Source organism: Falco biarmicus, chromosome 2 (genome assembly GCF_023638135.1).
Source record: "Falco biarmicus isolate bFalBia1 chromosome 2, bFalBia1.pri, whole genome shotgun sequence".
Classification (NCBI taxonomy): Eukaryota; Metazoa; Chordata; class Aves; order Falconiformes; family Falconidae; genus Falco; species Falco biarmicus.
In genome coordinates, this window is record NC_079289.1 from 86,934,079 (window position 1) to 86,953,833 (window position 19,755).

The 19,755-nt window shown below is 38.4% G+C and overlaps 1 protein-coding gene across 1 annotated transcript in view; it reads right to left on the reverse strand.

Moving 5' to 3' along the window:
- IL1RAPL1 (interleukin 1 receptor accessory protein like 1) overlaps positions 1 to 19,755 on the reverse strand; it is a 767,014-nt gene that overhangs the window by 32,523 nt on the left and 714,736 nt on the right. The window contains exons 7-8 of the mRNA XM_056329365.1: positions 3,605 to 3,737; positions 1,498 to 1,643 (exon numbers count right to left, since the gene is read on the reverse strand). Coding sequence (XP_056185340.1) covers positions 1,498 to 1,643; positions 3,605 to 3,737 — 279 coding nt within the window. The remainder of the gene's footprint in view (positions 1 to 1,497; positions 1,644 to 3,604; positions 3,738 to 19,755) is intronic.

Sequence of the window (19,755 nt, forward strand, 5' to 3'; positions counted from 1 at the left end):
TGATTTCTCCAAGAAAGGAAGCAAGAAAAGTAGACCCTTGCAAAATACATGGATACACACTGTTAGATTAAAAAGCTGGTTGTCACAGAACAGGAAAGACTTAAGCGTTATCAGTCTTGGAGCGACTGCTGGTAAAGGGGGAAAAAAGAACTTACCAGCAGCATGTGACTTAACATGTGTCAGTTAATTAAGTGTTGGTTTTGGGGTAATTTAAGCCTTAATAAATCTTTATTTTTAGTGTTCCATGCACTAACTTCATTATGAAAGACAGGCTATGGGATATCAGTGTTTGTGGGGTAAAGCTCTTTCTCTGTGTTCAAATGTCTCTGAATTAGGAGTATAAGACTACTAGCCGGTAAACTGTTGAGGTTCAATTACTTAATAATTTCCTATTTCAGTAAATTCAAGACAATATGACAAATGCCAGGCTAAGCAGAATATCTGGTTATTTACATCTGCATGTTTTAAGAAGGAATGACAAGAGTTCAGAAAAATGTATTCAAATTAGTTCTATTCAATTGGTTTGAGGTACACAAAAATGCATTTAAATAAATGACTCGTACTGTCTTGATTTATGGCTTCCTTTTAAACTTAAACAGATTTTGCATGCTGTAAGACTAAAACTAGGGAAGACATCACCGCTTTGGTATAAATTGAGATCCCACAAGTAGTTCAGCACCACAGTAATAACCTGGCTTGCTCACCTTTACAAACATCCTAAAAAAAGCACAGTAATGACAGCAAAGTGCAAACGGTGCTCCTGATTATTCTTTGCTCTCTTAAACCAGCAGGATGCTGCATGAGGGTGGGGACCATCAAGCCCAGGCATGTGGAGCACTCTCTGGGAGGTAAAGCGAACAAAGTGGATCTGGGAACCTCACTTTGCAAGACATTCTTCACCTCTCTGTAATTATCTCTGTGGGAGATGGCTGTGGCCATTAGGCAGGTTGGAATCATGGCATGTGAGTGGTGAGTAGAAACAGGAAGGTCCTTAGAAGTTTCTGCCATATGCTTCACTTCAGAAATGTTGGTGTTAAACAAATGTGTTAGAATAAAGATAACCACAGTCAGGCTATGCAGGAATTCCCCTGGCGTGGGGTTTAGGTGGCATTTCTGATAGAAGTGGAATATATTTTTGTTGGCTTTTCTGATATTTTATTTTATTTCTTAGAGAAAATTATGACAGTTGTACTACCTGTAGCTTCCTACTATTTTTTCTCTATTGAGCGCCTTTACTAGTTTTAAAGTTAATGAATTATTAAATGTATCTTTCATATAAATATAATTGAAAGGTGTTACTGTATTTTTTCCAGCGACAGAGGTAATTAACAAGAACCTTTCTGTTTTATTGTGACAATTGTGAAAATGCCTGGGGAAAAAGAATAATTGACTAGAAATATCTCAGGAAGCCAAAATTCATGCTTACGTCAAAAGCAAGTTCTACAAACTGACCACCCCTATGTTGTACCATTTCATGGAGAAAAGCTGCATATTTACCCCTTTTATGGAGAAGAATACTGGCATGCCGGCGTCCGTTTCCATTCTCAACATAGCACGAGTAATTCCCCAGGTCTGTCTCTTCCACAGAATCAAGAATCAATGAGATGGAAACCTCCTGTTCCCCAAGATGTTCCTTGAGAACCCTGAGGAAAAAACAAACAAACAAACATTGCTGCTATTCTGCTTGCATCGCAGTGGAGCATTAGATAACCATGACATAATAATGCTACTTACAATTCACAACTCTGGCTTCAAATTTGGCTATTAAATCTTAACTTAATTTTATCATGTCTTTTTCTTCCTCACTTCCAATGGGGAGGTTTGGCTTTTTAAATGTTAATGAAAACTCCAGTTTATTGTTTTCTTTAAGCAAAATGATGTGCACACTGATAGTATATCATTGCACAATCTGGTGGAGACTCTGTATGTAGTATGTGAACAGTATCTGAAGTCTTAAATTTTAGAAGAGAGAAAAGTGAAAAGAGTTATTTTGGAGTTTAGGATCACACTAGGAGTCTGGGCCAAAAACACTATTTGTGCACTTTCTGATGCTTTTTAATATGACACTCAGAAACATTGTGTTCATGCCATGGTCTGAAAAGTTATTTCTAGAATGTATTATAGAATTTGGCTATGTATTGGAAATCAGTAGAAAGAACTTCTATACCAAATGCCAATTGCTCATACAGATCATAGATAAAATAAAAGACCTCCTGTGTAAGGTTCACCTGTCTTTGCATTGCTTTCTTTCCCTCTTAGCAAGCCCATCAGTGGTTTTAGGAACCCAGGAAAGCAAATGGCAGGCTGTGCCCTCATGTCACACTTGAGGAAGTGGAAACTAGCCTTTCTGCTCCTCCTTCCACAAAATGAGAAAGTTGTAGCAAGGCTCTTGTCACTTTCTTGGCAGCCTTCAGAATGCTATCTATTATTTATAAGGTAAATAGTAAAAAGCAAGTTTCTGGCTGAAGGGCTTAGGAAAAGTTTTAGATGCGGAATACAGCTGATCTGCTTGTCACGTGTTGGTCTTTATAGAATAAACTTGAAGTACACCGGGGTGAAATACGCTTCCATTTTGCCTGTATCTGGGGGTCATAACCTTGAATGTCAATATGGCCTTCTTGATTTTGTTAAAGGCATTGTTTCTGTTACTTTGATTACACTGAATTCCAAGCTTTAGCTAAAAATGACTGTGACTTCGTGTTTTTTGATGAGATAGTAAACCCTTATGTAAGAGGTGAAGTGTAAATAAGCTCATTTTGTTCTATTATAGACAATCACTGTGAATAACACATCTGTGATTATTTAGCTTCCTTTGTAACACACATTTAGATATGCATTCATTTCTGGGTTTGTCCATGATGCATATACACAGTGATATACACGTGTCCAGAATCACAAATTAAAAAGCAATCTCTTCAGACCCCAGTAGATACTTCACATTGGATAGGAATTGGTAGACTATGTCAAGCATGTAATTCTCTTTACAAACTCACTTTTTTCTTAATTTCCAAATAAGGCAGCACTTTTAGGAGTGGTAGAAGTACATGACACAAATTGCCAGATCCGCTCTAAAACGAGTATTTCAGCAGATATAAGTAGCCCACATAACAGGATGCTTGGCTCTCACAGGCCAGATAACATCCCAGAAAACTCTTATTTTTTCTTTTCTTTTTTTGAAGTAAAGAAATCAAAACATACCAAAAGAGAAGCCAGACTTCAGCATTTATTTAAGGCTCCATGTTTTAAAAGTCTTTGAGCTGTTTTTCTTGATGTATTTATTTTTCTTTATTTCACCTTTGTAAATGTCTTAAAGGTTGCTATTGTAGAACACCACAGTTTGAAAAAGTCACTGTGCAAATTCCAGTAATTTTAACCCTATGGTACTTGTCAGACAGCTATTCTGTCTTTGCAGCTCTCTGACATCAGATCTGGCTGAGGCATAGATTTTTCTGTTCTCTGCTGGTGGAGTTGAAAAAGTAAAGAATGGATGTTGCAAACCAGGGATCAGACCCAAAGTGTTCCCTGAGTTAGTCTGTGATAACGGCTAATACATTAGCTATCAAAAAAAGATACTGACTGAAAAAAAAAATGCTTTTTATTTTACCTGATGTCACTTTCCCAGACTCTGCTATCATCCAAATCTTCAATAAACTTCTCCCCTTTCATCCAGTAGATTAAAGGACTGACATCTCCACTATATCCAAAGAAAGCTCGACACGTTAGATTAGCAGAACCACCTGTTACAAAGGATGCAAGAACATGTATTATTTCAAAATCTGTAAAAAAAGATTCATTTTCTAAATGTTGATAAAAAAAATAAATATCTGTGGACACCCTCAGTTTTTAGCTGCTGTTGAAAATATCCAAAAGTATCTGCTTGTCTTGCTCCTAGTGTTCAATATATTTTCTGAAAATAAAAGCTATAAAAATTAAATCAGATGTTACATAACAACTGGATTATATTTTGTATTCTTTCACCAAATTTTCTATGTTTGCTAAGGAAATGTTAAGGAAAGACTATTTTTTTCAAAAATATCTAAGTTACCAAATGATTTCCATGTTTTTTTCTGAAAGGTTAGGTAAAATAGATGTCTGATCACATCTGTGATAGTTTGGCTTTGCAATGGTTTCTGCAAAGAGGCTGGTGGATTCCTGTAGGGTCTTATTTCCAATGGACAGCCAGTAGAAAAATGTGTGCTCATTGCTAAATGAAGCAATTTAGCAAGAAAGTAGTAAACACTGAAACTTGAAAAAACCCCAGCCAACCCACATGTGAACTCATTCTGTACATTGTGGAACATGTTTCACCATATAAATGGCAATAACCATTAGGTACATGCATCAAGGAGCAGAAATCCTATATATGTGCAGCGTTGCCTAATCATTATAGTGAAATTTAAACTGCAACATACCTTCACTTTGGTTTATTTCCATTATGTAGCCTTACATTGTGTTAGCACCACTCAGCTGCTTAGCTTTGGGGTTTCAGCTAGAGCACATACAGGGATCAAAACAGTACTTCATATGCGTCTTGTAAGTTGGTAAGACTGGCTAAAACCACAGGACAGCCACATAGTTAAAGATCTCTCATTCATTGCTCTAAAGGTGTTTGTCTCAATATGCATCAACTCTCCAAAACTGCTGTGTGCATTTCTATAGTGGACAATTACACAGTGATTTAAAGAAGTGTTGTGATTAAGGACGTTTTTTTCACCCTGGAGGAGAGTATTTCCATGGAGTGTGTATTACTTCTGAGACCAAAATCATATTTTATTTATACTTTCGATTTTTGATCTTAGGATTTTAAAGCTGACTGACCATAGTTCCTGGGGGAAAAAAAAGAGATGTGTTGTTAACGCTACTGCATTCTTTACCAGGATGCCATAATAAATTAATCTAGGTTCAATTAATTTATTTAAAAATCCACTGCTTTGGGTCAGGACCCGGCCCTTCTCAAATGTATGACATTGATATTTGAACATCTTATTTAATTTTTAGTAGAGAAAATAATGTAAGATGCTGTATTACAAGAGGTTGAGTAATAATTAAATAAATGCCTAATTTATCTGAAATTATTTGTGGTTTTCTGTAAAAGCATCTTACTTCTCTATTTGACTTGAAGTCTCACATCCACACTGTAAAAGATGCAGAGTCAAATGTTTGTAATCAAGATGGACACATCAAGACAAGTAACATCTACATCGCTTTCACAAGCTGTTTAGGAACTGAGTTGCTCTTAGTCATTTAATGAATTTGTGGTTGGTGCCACACGCTTTGCCAGCGATGCCTGAGAAGGAGACAGGAGCATCCAGTACTTGAAGCTGGGATGCAGAGGAGGGTCTCATTCATGATCAAAAAGCATGAAATCAAATCTTTGACTAATAAGACATTTTGATAATCTCACCTCATTTAGAGAAAAGTTGCCAAATGCAAACTGAAGATCTTCAGTGAGAGAGCAAAAACTCTAAAGACAACCACAGCTCTTGTTTCCACACCCTGGGGAGCAATGGAGTCCTGGTTTCAGCTGGGGTAGAGCTAATTTTCTTCTTGGTAGCTAGTACAGTGCTGTGATGTGAGAACAATGTTGATAATGCACTGATGTTTTTAGTTGTTGCTGGGTGATGCTTATCCTAAATCAAGGCCTTTTCAGTTCCCTGGGCCCTGCCAGCCAGAGGGCTGGAGAGGCAGGGGAAACTGGGAGGGGACACAGCCAGGACAGCTGACCCAAGCTAGCCAGAGAGGTATTCCATACCATGGGATGTCATGCTGAGTATATAAACTTGGGGAAGAAGAAGGAAGGTGGGGACATCCGGCATTATGGTGTTTGTCTTCCCGAGTAACCGTTACACGTGATGGAGCCCAGCTTCCCTGGGGATGGCCGAACACCTGCCCGCCCACGGGAAGTGGTGAATGAATTCCTTGCTTTGCTTTGCTTGCGTGCGTGGCTTTTCCTTTCCCTATTAAATTGTACTTATCTCAACCCTTGAGTTTTACATTCCTTTCCAATCCTCCTTCCCATCCCTCTGGGTCGTGCTGCATGGTGTTTGGTTGCTGGCTGGGGTTAAAACATGGCAAATGATCAGGACACCTCCCTGGGAACTTGTCTCCTCAAGCTCTACATAGCTCAAGAAGTGCTGGAGAGAAAGATTTTTGCAGTCTTGAAGCCATTTGCAGGGAATGAGATGAGTATTGGGACAGCACTTAATGTGGGTCATGAAAACCTGTAATGGAACATGATAAGATTCCTGGTTGTGCTCAGGACATTTTAGGAGATGCAAACCCAGTTTCTTATAGCAGTTGCACAGCAGATATAAACTAGGGGGAGGGGGGGGTGTTTGGGTGGTTTTTTTGTTTGTTGGTTTGGCATCTTAGTAATGGTACATGAACACGTGAAAGTCAAAATACAAAACCTTAAAGGATTAGGAATATCTTGGCCACGTATATCCAATCTAGCACATGTTCAGGGTTGTGAAATGCCTAGTAGCCACAGCACTGGTGGTTTTTGATTGCTTTTCAAATGGGAGAAGGTACCTGCACATCTAAAGCAAAAGCAGGCTTCTGTGATAATTGGATAACCCCTATGGAATTATCTCCCATCTTAGAGGGAAGACTGCTACCTAATGCATCACTGCCACTTTTTGGCTTTTTCTGGAGCTTACCCACCAAGTCAAAGCCCAGTTGAAACTTTGCAGATTTTAAAAGATGGCAAGATCACAGCTAGAGGGACTGTAGCTTCTGGCCAACTTATCCATGATACACAGAGATAGGCACTGCAGGTGTTGAACCATTGAAGCTCTTCAGGCTCCTGCAGCTAACAGGCACCCACTGAGAGCTGATTTTTCAACTGTGCAGGCCTCTGAGCTTTTTATGAGTGAATATTAATGTGCATAGGTTTATTTTTTAAAAAAAGAAATGTCTTTCATTAAGGGCAAAAAATGTCAGAAAAAAAGGAGTTTGTAAGATTAAGGTTTCCTTCTCATTAAATTCTTAAAGAATTTTCTCCCTAGATAAAATAAGTAAACACATTTTTGAATACAGAATCCAAAGTTTCCATTCAACATGAAATATTTGCACCTGAGAAATATATTAGGATGGATGTACTGCCTCTTAGTAACGCTGTGTGGATTACAGTCACTGACCAAAGGCCATTAGCATGCCAGGTGTTCAGCTATAAATTACCTATACTGTCCACCTTGACCAGTCTTCACAATAAGCCAGTGGGAAGTTCATTAGCAGGTCATCAAGACAGATTCAGGTACCAGCTAAAGACCAACTTGTGACCATTAATGCGGAGCTCACAGCTCTTTGCAGAGGGCAGTGGAGCTCACTTGGTGGAGCAGAGATGCTCGTAGCTGCAGGCACATGTAAGTAATGGGCAAAGGCTGACTGAAGAGAAATTATCATGAGGGGACTGAGTATTTTGGGAGCACATTTTGATCTCTGCTCCAGAGGGAGTGGGCGTATGCTGTAGGATGGGCTGCATTTTTCCCTGGAAGTGCTGCTTTGATGCAGAGGATGCCTAGTTTGGCACAGAGCCGCTGCTTTGCATGGGCAGTCTGTTTTTAAGAAGTCTGCAGATTTTTAGAAAGCCTGCAAAATTGAAGTAAGTAAATACAAGACCTGCTTTGCTTCATGTTTAAGCTAATGTAGAAAGCAACCTGTCAGTCAGTTAATAGAACACTCACAGTTTACCCTGCACAACTATTCCCTTCCATGTGTTTTCTATGCTAAGAAAAAACTATAGAAGCAATTTGAGAACTGTAAAAGTTTAGTGAATGGATATGCAATGCTTTCTATGCCATTAATTTAAATTTTCCTGTAAACGCTGTACTATTACAGTTCTATAATCTATCTTTGAAAGGATTTAAATACATGTTTTAAATTTACTACACTTTTTAAATTAAATTACTAGGGAAATTAATCTCTTTATCCCATTTGCTGTGAGATGTTGTAAATTCTTGAGAATGTTCTGTCTTAAGTTACATCCTGAGTAAACTGTTGTTTGGGGTGGTTGTTTTTTGTTTGTTTTGGTTTTTTTTTTTTTTTAATGGACCCTGGAAAAGTCCAAAGGCATGAAATTAGAATTATTAAGTGAAACTGATAGTGTTGTTGTTTTTATTAACACACCTCAACCCTCTCATCCCCCCAAAACAAAAAAACCCAAAACCTCAGACACACACTGCCAAACACCATCAAGAAAGGATAAAGATGACACTTTTGACTTCTCAGTATAATTATAATTTTTTACTGTGAAATAATGCAATAAAGACATGTAAGAGAACACATTAAAAGGTAAGCTTCAGCTGCATATTTCTCCATCACCCTTACTTCTGAAGATGACTATACCCTTACTGTATTGAGCTGATTTTTGTAAAAATGTAAAAAATGAATATATAGCCCTAGCTCCTGCTGGTTCGGTGATAAAGTTGCACTTTCAACTCTAGCCAACTGGGTTCAGTTTATTCAGTTCAATTAATCAAAACCTCTTTGCTGCCCAAACTGACAACATTTTTTGTTATACAGTTTGCTTTCAAATAGAGCAGAAAGCAAGGTGTGACCACAACAAAGTGTACTTCCTTGAAACCAGCAAATCCCTTCAGCAGAGCAACGCAGGTTTTGAATCCATTTTCTCTAATTGGCAACATTCGGGGCACTTTGCAAACTACTGCTATGGGAGCCAATGTCCAGGAGAGGGCACTGTCTAACCTCGAAACATTAAAAAAATAAAAAAAAAATCAATGTAAATTCGTAGTGTATAAGCTCTAATTAAAAACACCAGCCTCCGAAGAACCTGCTAGTTGTAATTAGAAAATAGTGAATGTTTTGTGGTTAGGGAAATGTCATCTTGTATGGGCAGCCTAAATTATACTTGCACCGTTAGTCATACAAGTCAGCATACACCGTGATGGCACCCATTCTGGCTTTTGATTTGACAGGTTCTTCAGTGGAGGACAACCATTTTTGCTGGAAGCAATGGTAATTATCAGACATCTTCTTGAAACCTCTTTTTAGAAGAATCCGCAAAAACATATTACAGAAGTGAAGCACTTGAGAGCCATGCTCAGCATCTAGTAATGTTGAGAGCCAAAGGAGTGGAAATGTTAAGTGTTAAATGTTAAGTTACTGAAATACGATGGTACTGTCTTTTACTGTACAAGGTAAACCGTTTATAAAACTTATGCACAGGCAATACCTACACACTTATAAGTATGCTTTATTTGTAATGTTAACATTTCAAAAAAAAATTGTAAAAGGCCAAGGCAGACACAATCAAAAGATCTCACACGTGACTTAATTATCATTCTTTTCATTCATGTTAAAGAAAAAATGCTGACAAAATATCAGTCTTCCAAGTGGAGGGATGTAAAAACTGTTAATTTCCTAGATGTGACAGATAAGTGCCAATTCCTCACAAAGTCCATCATGACTCACTTATTTTGCCAATGTCATCTGCCAAGCCCAGTAGGCAGATATGTAGAAACTGCCTATGCTTTCAGAGAATTCATATGTCCTAAAACAGTTCAAAAGTTCTTGAAAACCTTCTTGTAAACATGATTAAGAAAAAAAAAAAAAGTACCATATAGTTTTGAGCCGTGAGCCTTGATCATATGATCAGATTCTTGGTATCTGTAAGTCTTCCCTTAGAGCAGGATAAACTGCAGAGATTCATTTTAATTCCTTCCTTGTCCATGCAAAGCATCACCTACTGCTGTGCTGCCCTCCAAATTTTTATTTTATAAATATAAATAAATACTTTATTTATCCAATTTACATATATATTTTCCTGTCTTGATATCTTGCACTCTTTTACCAGATCATAACTGTCTTGCTACATGTTTCATATAGGCGAAATAATAATGATAATAATTAAAAAAAATTAAATAATGCTGGTTTCTGAAATGTAACTGCAAGCTGGAAACTGCTAAATTCTAGCCTCCTCACCAAGTGGTATGTTGTGAAGTCTTTGGCTAGCCATCAGGTTTTGCATCCATATATTTATGAAGATACAATTTGCAAATTCCCTCTACTTTGAATTCAGTGGATGTGGGTTTGAAAGGGCTGGGTATTATTATTCCGTTAATATCATGCAAGCATCATACAGAATGTTTGAATGTGATTACACAGCTATATCTCTTTACTAATAGACCAAGACACATATTTTGCTGTGCTGAGGAGTGGAATGTGATTGCATGGGACTCTGAATTACATATTGGATAAGTTCTTCAGGCCATAAATGTGTAAATTTAGAGTACACACCATTCTTCTACCAACACAAACCCCATCAGCTGAAAGTTGGTGGGATCAGAGACAGACTGTAGGTTTTCAACTTTCATTGAATTTGTAGATGTTTATTGGAGAGGTTAAAAAATTACTTCCTTAAATTTCTGATTGTTTTTAAATTGAAAAAAAACCCAAAACCAAACCTAACTCTTGTTCATTAGGGTTTTCTTTGTTGTTTTTTTTTTTTTTTTTTACTTAGAAACTAGCCCTCATTCACTATAAGGATAAACTGTTTTGCCCACTCATAGTCACCCACTGCCATATGAAAAGCTCTTCACCCTGCAAGGCTTCCAACTGCTTGCAGTTCAACTGCAAGACACTTAACCGAGGTGTCCCTGTGTCGCTGCTTTACATGTTCTCTGCCATCAGCCCCGAGATGTTTGAGTCTGCAGCACTTAGTAAGGTGCTATACTGAAACATACACGGTAAGACCTAAGATTAACTTAAGAATATTAAAAATTGTTGGTGGACTGCCTCATAGCTTGTGAAGGAAAAGGAACTGAAATCCTTTCTGCTTTGAATGGGCTCTTTAGCAGCAGGACTGTCAGAGAGAGGGTCCATAAAGACAGCAACCACCACAGCAGACTGCAGGAAAAGAAGTGATGTATGGGACTTTGGGCTTGAAATGCCCAGAAATCTCTCAGGTACATATATTGTTAAACCAACCTCCATTTCACAAGAGGTAACAAAACCCCTAAACCAATAATCTTGATTTTCCTAACAGCAGGCCTCTCCTTTTGATAGATAGTAATGTCAGGCTGATAAATTAGTCGTTCAGCAGGTATTTTTCATTCTTTCCTCTTCAGAAGTAGAGTCCAGAGTGGGAGACAACAACTACCACAAGCATAAAGCAAGAGCTGCTAAAGAAAAGGAAAGTCACTGCAATTGTTTTACAAGCTTGACTTTACTTTTACTCTAAAAACTCATATTTCCTCATGTTCTCATGTTCTTTTTTTTTAGACAAACGCATTTCTCAAACACTTTTCTCCTGTGTCCGCTCTGCCAGGTCGAAAAAAAATTTATGTTTTAAAAGCTTTGCTGTTTTTAGATATGTCACAAAAACATATCCTAAGTAACAAATTATCTCCAATGGAAAAAAAAAAAAAAAAAGGTGTCAGACTTCACAAGTTTTAGTTGTTACAGACTTATGACTTGGAAGCTTTAAATCTGTCCACACTGTGCATAGTTTAATATTGTTCAGCATTTTGTTTCTGGATTCTTTTTCAATCATACTGCATTTGACTGTGATGCTGTAGCTTTTTCTACATGGTAATAAAATAAGCTTAGCTAGCAGCCTGAAGTTCCCTTTTGCATGAAGGAGTCCCACAAGGGCTCACTTAAGTAGTTCCATATGGGACACTGCACTCCTTATGGTCTCTCCCTGTGCCTCAGAAGTGAGGTAGGTAGGTCACCCACCCAGGGATACCACTGCCCCTCAGCAGCTTCTGACCACCAGAATGGCCTCTTGCAGCTTTAGCTTTGTGAAGTCCTGCTCTGGGTCACATTTTGGGAAACTCCCGGAAAAGCAGGAGGGGTTTCCTGCTTATCTTTTCATTTTTCAGGGAGGTTAGATTAGGAAAAAAAAATAATAATTCAATGTATATCTCTCTGGTAAAGAATATTTATTGATAAGAAATACATTAAGAACTGTAACCTTCTGGAATTCTGCAGATGACTGTGGGCCCCAAGCAACTACAGAGCTGGAACAATTTCTCTATTAGTTAAGGAAGACAATTTCTAGCCATTACAGCTCTCATAACATTTTCCTCCTTCCCATACAAAATCCAGGGGCAAAAGAGTAACAGACTGAAAGCGGGACTTAGGCAGCTTCTCTCAGAATGCAGCTGTTGCTAGACCTGTTTTGCTAAGAAGCTGCTTGAACTTAATGATAAATCCAGTCCACCCACGACTACAATGACAATAACTTTCTAATATAGCATGCTTGCAGTAACACAGCTCCCTTTTCACTTTCTTTTCTTCTACCTGGGGAAACTAGAAATAACTGACTTTTTTTTATTAGTATTATTTTATTTTTTTTAACCAGAAGAGTGTTGGCCCAGCAGATAAAAGCATTCAAATCTCTTGCTGTCGAGGTTTTTGTTATAAAACCTGGTTTTTTATTCTTTCTGCATGGAATACAGTGGGTTTGCTTTGGTCTCTTGTGGGTGTTAGTCTGTGTCAAAAAACCCTGCACATAAATCAGGGCAACCAGCTGCAGCCCCAGCAGCTTTCTCCCAGTGTCCCTCTCAGGTGCACACACAACACTTTTGGTACAATGCAAACTAGGACCTGGATTCTCAATAATGATAAATAACACACTTTTTTCTCCAAAGCAGTTAACTCTAAGGAGCTGTAGCAAATAACTTATTGTGTCAGATAACCCTTAAACAAAAATACCAATAACCTTAAGGAACAGATTTAGCAATTTGGTTTACATACAAATTATCAGCTATTCAACCTCTTGCAGCTATTTCAGCCCCTAATTGAGGCAGTTGATTTCTTCAGACGTAGTGCTTAATAGAAACTGAGTTTTACTATGATGTCTCATGATACCTGCTCTTTAACTGCTTTGGAAAGAGGGATTGTAGTGTTTGTGCAATCATTAGATAATCTGAGTACATACAGCAAATTTTCAGCTTTGCATTCACACATATGTACTAGATAATATGTTGTGGGTTTATTTTCCATTGGTCAGACTGACCACTATTTTCCTCCCTTTGCTCTTTCTTCATAAACAGTCCCTGCATGGATTGAGTAGGTTGCAGGGAATTATTTGGGCAAGGAAATTTTCTGAAAAATATTGTAGAGATGGGCTGCATGTGGGAGATGTTTTATGAAAGTAGAGCTTTTAGAAAGTAACAGGCAGTGTCACCTACGCCTGCCAGGTTGGTGTTAAGGAAACTAAGACTCCAAATAAAAAACATCAAATAATTAAACACTGTATTTTCTTCTGGTGATCTTTACTCTTCAACACACACTGGAAACATTAGCTGATCTAAAATTTTCATGAACTAATTTGTTCTGTCAGGTCACACCATATGATAGAAAATGTCATTTGGAAAAGACCCAGGCTAGTTTGACAAGCATGTGGAAGGGGAAAACTACCATTCCCATGAAGCAATGTGGCACAACAGGATAAATACAATTGAAATAAACCACATCTATTATGTGAATCAAAATATTTCAGTTTGGTTCAAAATTATGTGAAACTACTTCTCTGTTTAATTTTTTACCAGGAAAGCCATTAAGCACCACTGAAAATTTGAGCTCTGATGAAATGAAGCTGTTGATTACCAGTAAAACAGATAAATAAATCAACATCAACTTTCCCTTTTACTGCAATAAAACCTTTGAGGATAAGAAGGTATTTCATGCTTATTCATACTGTTTTTTTCTATGTAAACAAAAGTATGATAAAGAATGGCACATGTATAGTTTAGATGTGTTTCTGCTTTAAATTGTGGTGTCCCCACCTTGTGTCATGAAGATGTTGCAATGGACAGAGAAAACACCTATTCTTAGTATGTCCCCAGAAACAGGTGATGTTTGCCATTTAATGAAGTATCACATGGACTAATACCTGTTTATATAATTTAAAAGTCCTAATGCATCAAATATTTTTATTGCATAAAGATGTGAAGGCATGCTGCTTCTAACAGCACTAGATTTTCTGGTTTTATACTACAGACATTACACCATATAGTGTTGGTATTTCTTTTGCATGTGAGTCAATCCCCTCTTTTCCAGAGAACACCCTGAAACAAAAGCCATGAAAACAAAACCCTCTCATGCACAAAGATGCGAATGGAGAAACTCGATTCCTTGCCTGTGACAAATATGCTATATTCTTGGACCATACACATGTTGGAATCTACTGCTATTGATCAGCTCTCTTTCCACACGGAAGGCAGACAGACTTTTTCAGCATATACCTCTATATAATTGCATATTGACAGACAACACTTAGTGAGGGCAGCTGCACAAATGCCATCAACGACATAAAAAGAATCCAGCTAGCACTGCACATGTGCTACCTGATTTTAAAGGAAAACCCTGATTCTAACGGAAAACAGCATAGAAATGAGGGAAAGCTGGAATTCTTGATGTTGTACCCTGCTTTCTGACCTGCAGATATATGAGTTGAGTAAAGAATCTGTGTTATAACCAGAATTCCCACAGGAAAAAAGATGGATCTAGCCAGAGACAGGATTCCTGCTGCATGCTTCTGAGCCACAGAGCATCTTCTCCCTCTGGGTCCTTGCTCTGCATGAGAGCTTCTGTTCCATGGCAGGACCTGCTTACTGCCTCCAGCCCCAGAAACTTGCTTTCACTCACTCTGATTTTGGGGTAAGGGAAGACCTGTCATCTCCATCTCCTTCCATAGATAGTAGCTGTTCTTGCATCACACAGGCAATAGTGGGAGTGTTGTTCATATACTCCTAAAAAAAACCTGCTTGAGGGCTGACTTTACATTGGCAATCACTCTTGAACAGGGAAATGATCTGGCCAGGCTGGAGGTACAATAGGAAGAAGCAGAGACTGAGATCCCCATCTGTGTTTGAAGTAGGTGCAGTTCTGGGCATCATGAAGTGTGATGCGATAAAATTCTTCCCAAACAACTTCCTTCTCAAGAACGATTAATCATGAAATTATTTTGGTTTCTTGCACATTTTTGTCAAGGGGAAATGCTCTTGAATACTGGAAAGTCTGGATCCCAGCAAATCTTAAATGATTTATCTTCTTGCAGGAGCAACGTGGGCCTTGTTTCTCTAGTCCAGCTACATCCTCCTTTAGTGGTTATTTCCATAGTTGCACTGTACAGGGTCCTGCCAGCAAAATTTCTGAAAGATTTAGGGCTCCTGTATCTGAGATAAAGTACCTGGGGTCAGCAAGCACGGTATTAATCCTCCTTGCTAGTGTAATTGTGAATTTCCTGATCAATTTACACAACATACTCTCCTCCTGCTGCACGCCCACCAATACTGTAATTTTCATTTTAATTCTCTGAGTGCTCTCTGAGGCATGGGAGCTGTGACATTTCTTAGGAGTAGAGGAAAATGAAGGAAAATTTCGCCCTGGTTCATTCAAGCCCCAGGACCGCAGAAGTTATCTACAATGTTGTTTGTGTTTCTTAACAGTTTTTGCAGGTCTTAAAGCAGGGACTAAAAGCAGAGTTTGAGTAACAATAGAAATACAAGGTGTGGTAGCTGCTGGTTACAGGATCAGAGACAAATATTCATTATGCAATATTTACAATGCAAGCTGTGCAAGAAGGAAGGTGCCAGGCTGATGTCCCTGACAGTGCAGCTCTCTGCAGAGGTTTGGGGTGCCACCCTGAGCAGTGGCCCTACTGCTCACCCAGTCCTCTGCCCCATCAGTTGAGGCTGCCAGTCATCCTAATATGCACGGCAGCTTTTTACTGTGAACATCTGTCCATGAGGGACCAGGGTAAGTTTGCAAAACCCCTTTTCACTTGTGACTTAGAGCTAGAATTTTAATCCAGTTCTGGGGAAGAAGAAGTGTCCACCCTTGCACTAAATAGCCCATTATCAGGTCTAAAGGATACCATTGCAGCTATAGGCTTTGATTTTTAATGATGCAATAATTTGTAAGTGCTGTTACAAACTAGTAGGTAATAAAACAATGATGAATTTTTAGAAGGTGTTCAGTACCGTGTTTACTTCCAGTCCTTTGGAATCTAAATGACATCCATACCAGTCAGAATGTCTTAAAATTGCAGACATATGAAAAAACTGGTATTATTTATAAAACACTCCAAAATGAATGGCCTTAGGCATTAAGTATTGCATGATTACATACCCAGCCAGTTTCCGAAATGTATATTGTATACTCTCAACAGAGTTTAAATCCATACTTATTTAAAACCAAGTCACATGTATTATCTGAAGTAAGAATAGTGGAGGGGGGTGGGCGGAACTGACTTTAAAATCCTTTTTCTTTCACAAAAAACCCTTATGCTTTTAAAATTTTAATTTGGGAACATTAATCCTTAAACAAAGAAAGTGGGAGAGTGTAAAACAGCCACCTGTACTGAATCAGAGCAAAGATCCACTATGCCAGCATCCTGTATCTGACAGTATTCAATAGCAGGAGGGCAAAGTCTGGATATGAGAGTCATAGTCCCTGAGAACAGCCTTAATTTTATGATGAAAATGTTGGAAGACTTTAAACTATATAATGCCAATAATAACAATCCAGATCATATGGCTGTTCTCTGCAGGCAATTAATCCATCCGTCCTAACAGAATGCACATATAAACCAGGACCAGTAATCAGTTTCATTAGCACTAGGAGACAAGAAAGAATAGCCTTCTGATAAAAGTTGAGCAATGTCCTTTTTAACAAAAACATTGCATTTATCTAAGAAGTTAGCAGATGGAAATTTATTGGTATGATATAAAGCAGCTAGGTGAATTCAGCCAGTAGAATACTTTGCCCCTAACTTGCTATCTTTCAATTTCTCCAACTTTCAGGATAATCACAGGTAGTTAGGACTAAAGTTTGGCAAGATTTTTTGTTGTTTTATTATATTTCTTTAAAGCATTAGATTTTGAAGAACAATTATATTAAGATTTATTTTATGTAAATTACTCTCCTAAAACACTTTGTAGTGTGAGATGATGAAGTTCAGGTGTTAAATAAGAAGAGAATTTAAGAGACATGAAAAAGCAGTGGAAAATAATAAAAGGCAGGGGGAGAAAGGCAAAGATGTTTCTACTCTAGGTAGTCATTTGAAGATGAAGTGAGGATTTTTTTCAAGACTGTGATGGCAGGCAACATTTCCTTGGTGTCCAAGGCATGGGATGGTTGATCCTGTAACTTTCCTGTTTCCTCTGAGTCCATCTCTAAAATTAATACTTGTCCTGATGAGTGAGAGAAAAGCTAACTCAATGGGAACATTAGTAACTTCTAAATGTCCTGCTGAATTATATCTTCTTATGCTACAATAAAGGATCCTTGTAAAACTATTTCAATTTTTAATGTTTAGATCAGTATTGTGTCGAAGGGGTAGCTGGGAAGGAGAAGATTGTTGCTGTTGAGATTAGGACCTGACCTCTTCAAAGGTGTGGGGATGGGAAGCTGGGCAATGCTAATTGAGCTCTTAGAGATGGGCTGCTGGTATCTACCCAGTGACCCTGTAGTAGCTCAAAAGCAAGTTCCAGTAAAAGGCTGAGATGAAGGAGGAGAGTATTGTTTTTTTTTCCTCAAAACAGAAGCCCACAACACTCCTGTTGCCCGGTGTTTCCAGTTACCCTTTCTCATCCCATCCCCTCCTCCCCATACAGAGACATTTCCTGCAATTGCAGCACCTCCCTAACTGGAGACGGCTCCAGGACCAGACCTCCAGCACCCAGATCAGGAGAGAGGCAGCCTGAACCCTCCTTATATGGATCTTACACCTCAGTCTTCCTGAAGTTATGATGTCTGAAATCTGCCAGGCCCCTAACATAAGAGATCATCAAATATTATGAAATTAATATGTCTGAGGAGTGATCTGGAAGAAAAAAAACACCAGAAAATAAAGCAAAACACTGCAAAAGAAACATGGGAGAACAGGTAGCAGCAGTTACTTTCCTTTATCCATAAGAAAGATTTTTCTGATGTAGGTTTAAGAGTGGCATTGTGATAAGAACTAAGAGAACCAGTTTGCCATCCTGAACAAAATGAATCATTCCTAATATGATCAGCACATGTTCATTAAAATGAAACTGAAATGTAAGTTTGAAAAGAGCATTTGTTGAAAAGCCAGAAGAAAAAGGTTGACATGACATTTTCTGCATAAATGAAGGTTTTGAAGGAAAGAAAATATCTGATTTTATGTTCATTTTAGAGATATTTCTATTAAAAAGCTATTAGTTACTCAAATGTCACTTTTATGAATAAAAGCTTATCTTGGTGACATGGGTGATATTGCAGAGGAGCTGTTTGTGTAAAGAGCTGCAAACCCCCAGATTTTCACTAAGACAAAGAATGCAGAGCTGCTAGCTCACTCTTTCATTAAGTGGAAGCTTGAAAAGCTCCAATAGGTTATTTAAAATTACCAAAGCCAATTGTTAGATAAGTTAGACAGGAACAAAACCGTATCTCCCTTAAATTTTTTACAGTTTTATTTATGAACTAACCATAAATGAATGAATGATAAACTGGATGCACTGTGTTCAACAGAATTGTTTCTGTTGTTCTGACGTGGGATGGGGAAGCAGAGGTTTCCAGGAGACAGAATTTCTGATAAACAAGACTTGCCATTCTGTTCTCTTTGATTTTTTTTCTGTTAGTTTATTTAATTTGAATAGACTAGCACCTTAGAGCTGTTAGCCCAGGATAGCCCCAAGAGCAAGGCTGGCCTGTTAAGCCAAGATGCTGGGTCTCTCCCAGGACTTGCAGGTTCTGAATTCAAGTGCTGCAAGAAAACACTTGGAAACCCTGTTGGACCTTGGCCCATATATTGTCTGAGACTTTTAAAACTCTCTGTTAAGGAGAATAACTTAGCTGGGGCTGGGGATCCCAAGGCTTTATTGCTAGCAAACTTCACATCAATGATCTACTCTTCCATGTCTTCCTGCCTGGAAAGACCTTGGAATTCCAGCTTGAGCTTCTCAAAGCTGTAGTTTCTAGGCTGCCTCCCTGTTGACCATCTCAAGGCCAGCTAGCTATGCAGCAAGATCACTGGCATACCAGTCAAGTTGCACAGCAAGGCTGCTTCTGAGGTGGAAATTGTTGCCCACAGGAAATTCAGACTTCAGCTTTCCTGGCCAGATGTGAAAGGCCCCACATGACTGTCAATATTCTGGACCAGAGTGTTGTAAGCTTGGGGATCTCCACTGATTTGGCATAAGATGTTTGATTTGCCAAAATGCTGTGAAGCCCATTTGTTCTGGGTGAGACTATCTTTTACCAAAAATTTGTAACCTTGACATTAGGTGCAGTTCCAGCTCTGCTACAGGAATTCTGTATGACTTTGGGATACTTACTGACACTCTCTATTCTAATTTAGCTGCCATCAGGGCTCAGAGAAATTTGTCCACCAATCCTCTGTTTTGTTTAATTAAACTGCAAGGGCAGCAAGTCAAGTCAATGAGATGCCACAGCTGAGATTCCTCAGCATCAGCTGAATGAATGAGTAGGCCTGGGTACATTACATAGTAAAAGAATATGCAGGTATAATAGTTAAAGTCCTGAAAGCAATACAGCTGTAAAAGGCTGTATTAGATCATCCATACTGCTTCTGTACCACAGCTTACTCATTCTGAATCACAGTAGTGATATAACTGTAGGAAGAATTGCATACTGTAGATCTATCATTACTGTTTGTTCTTTAGAAACCGGATTAAAATGTCAATGGATCCTGCTTCTGGTGTAGGCCAGTAAATGTCGCTGTAATAACAAGTATTGCTGGTTATATTTGTGATTGTTCATTTCTTCATTCACTGTTTCTTCATCTGTTCCTCAAAG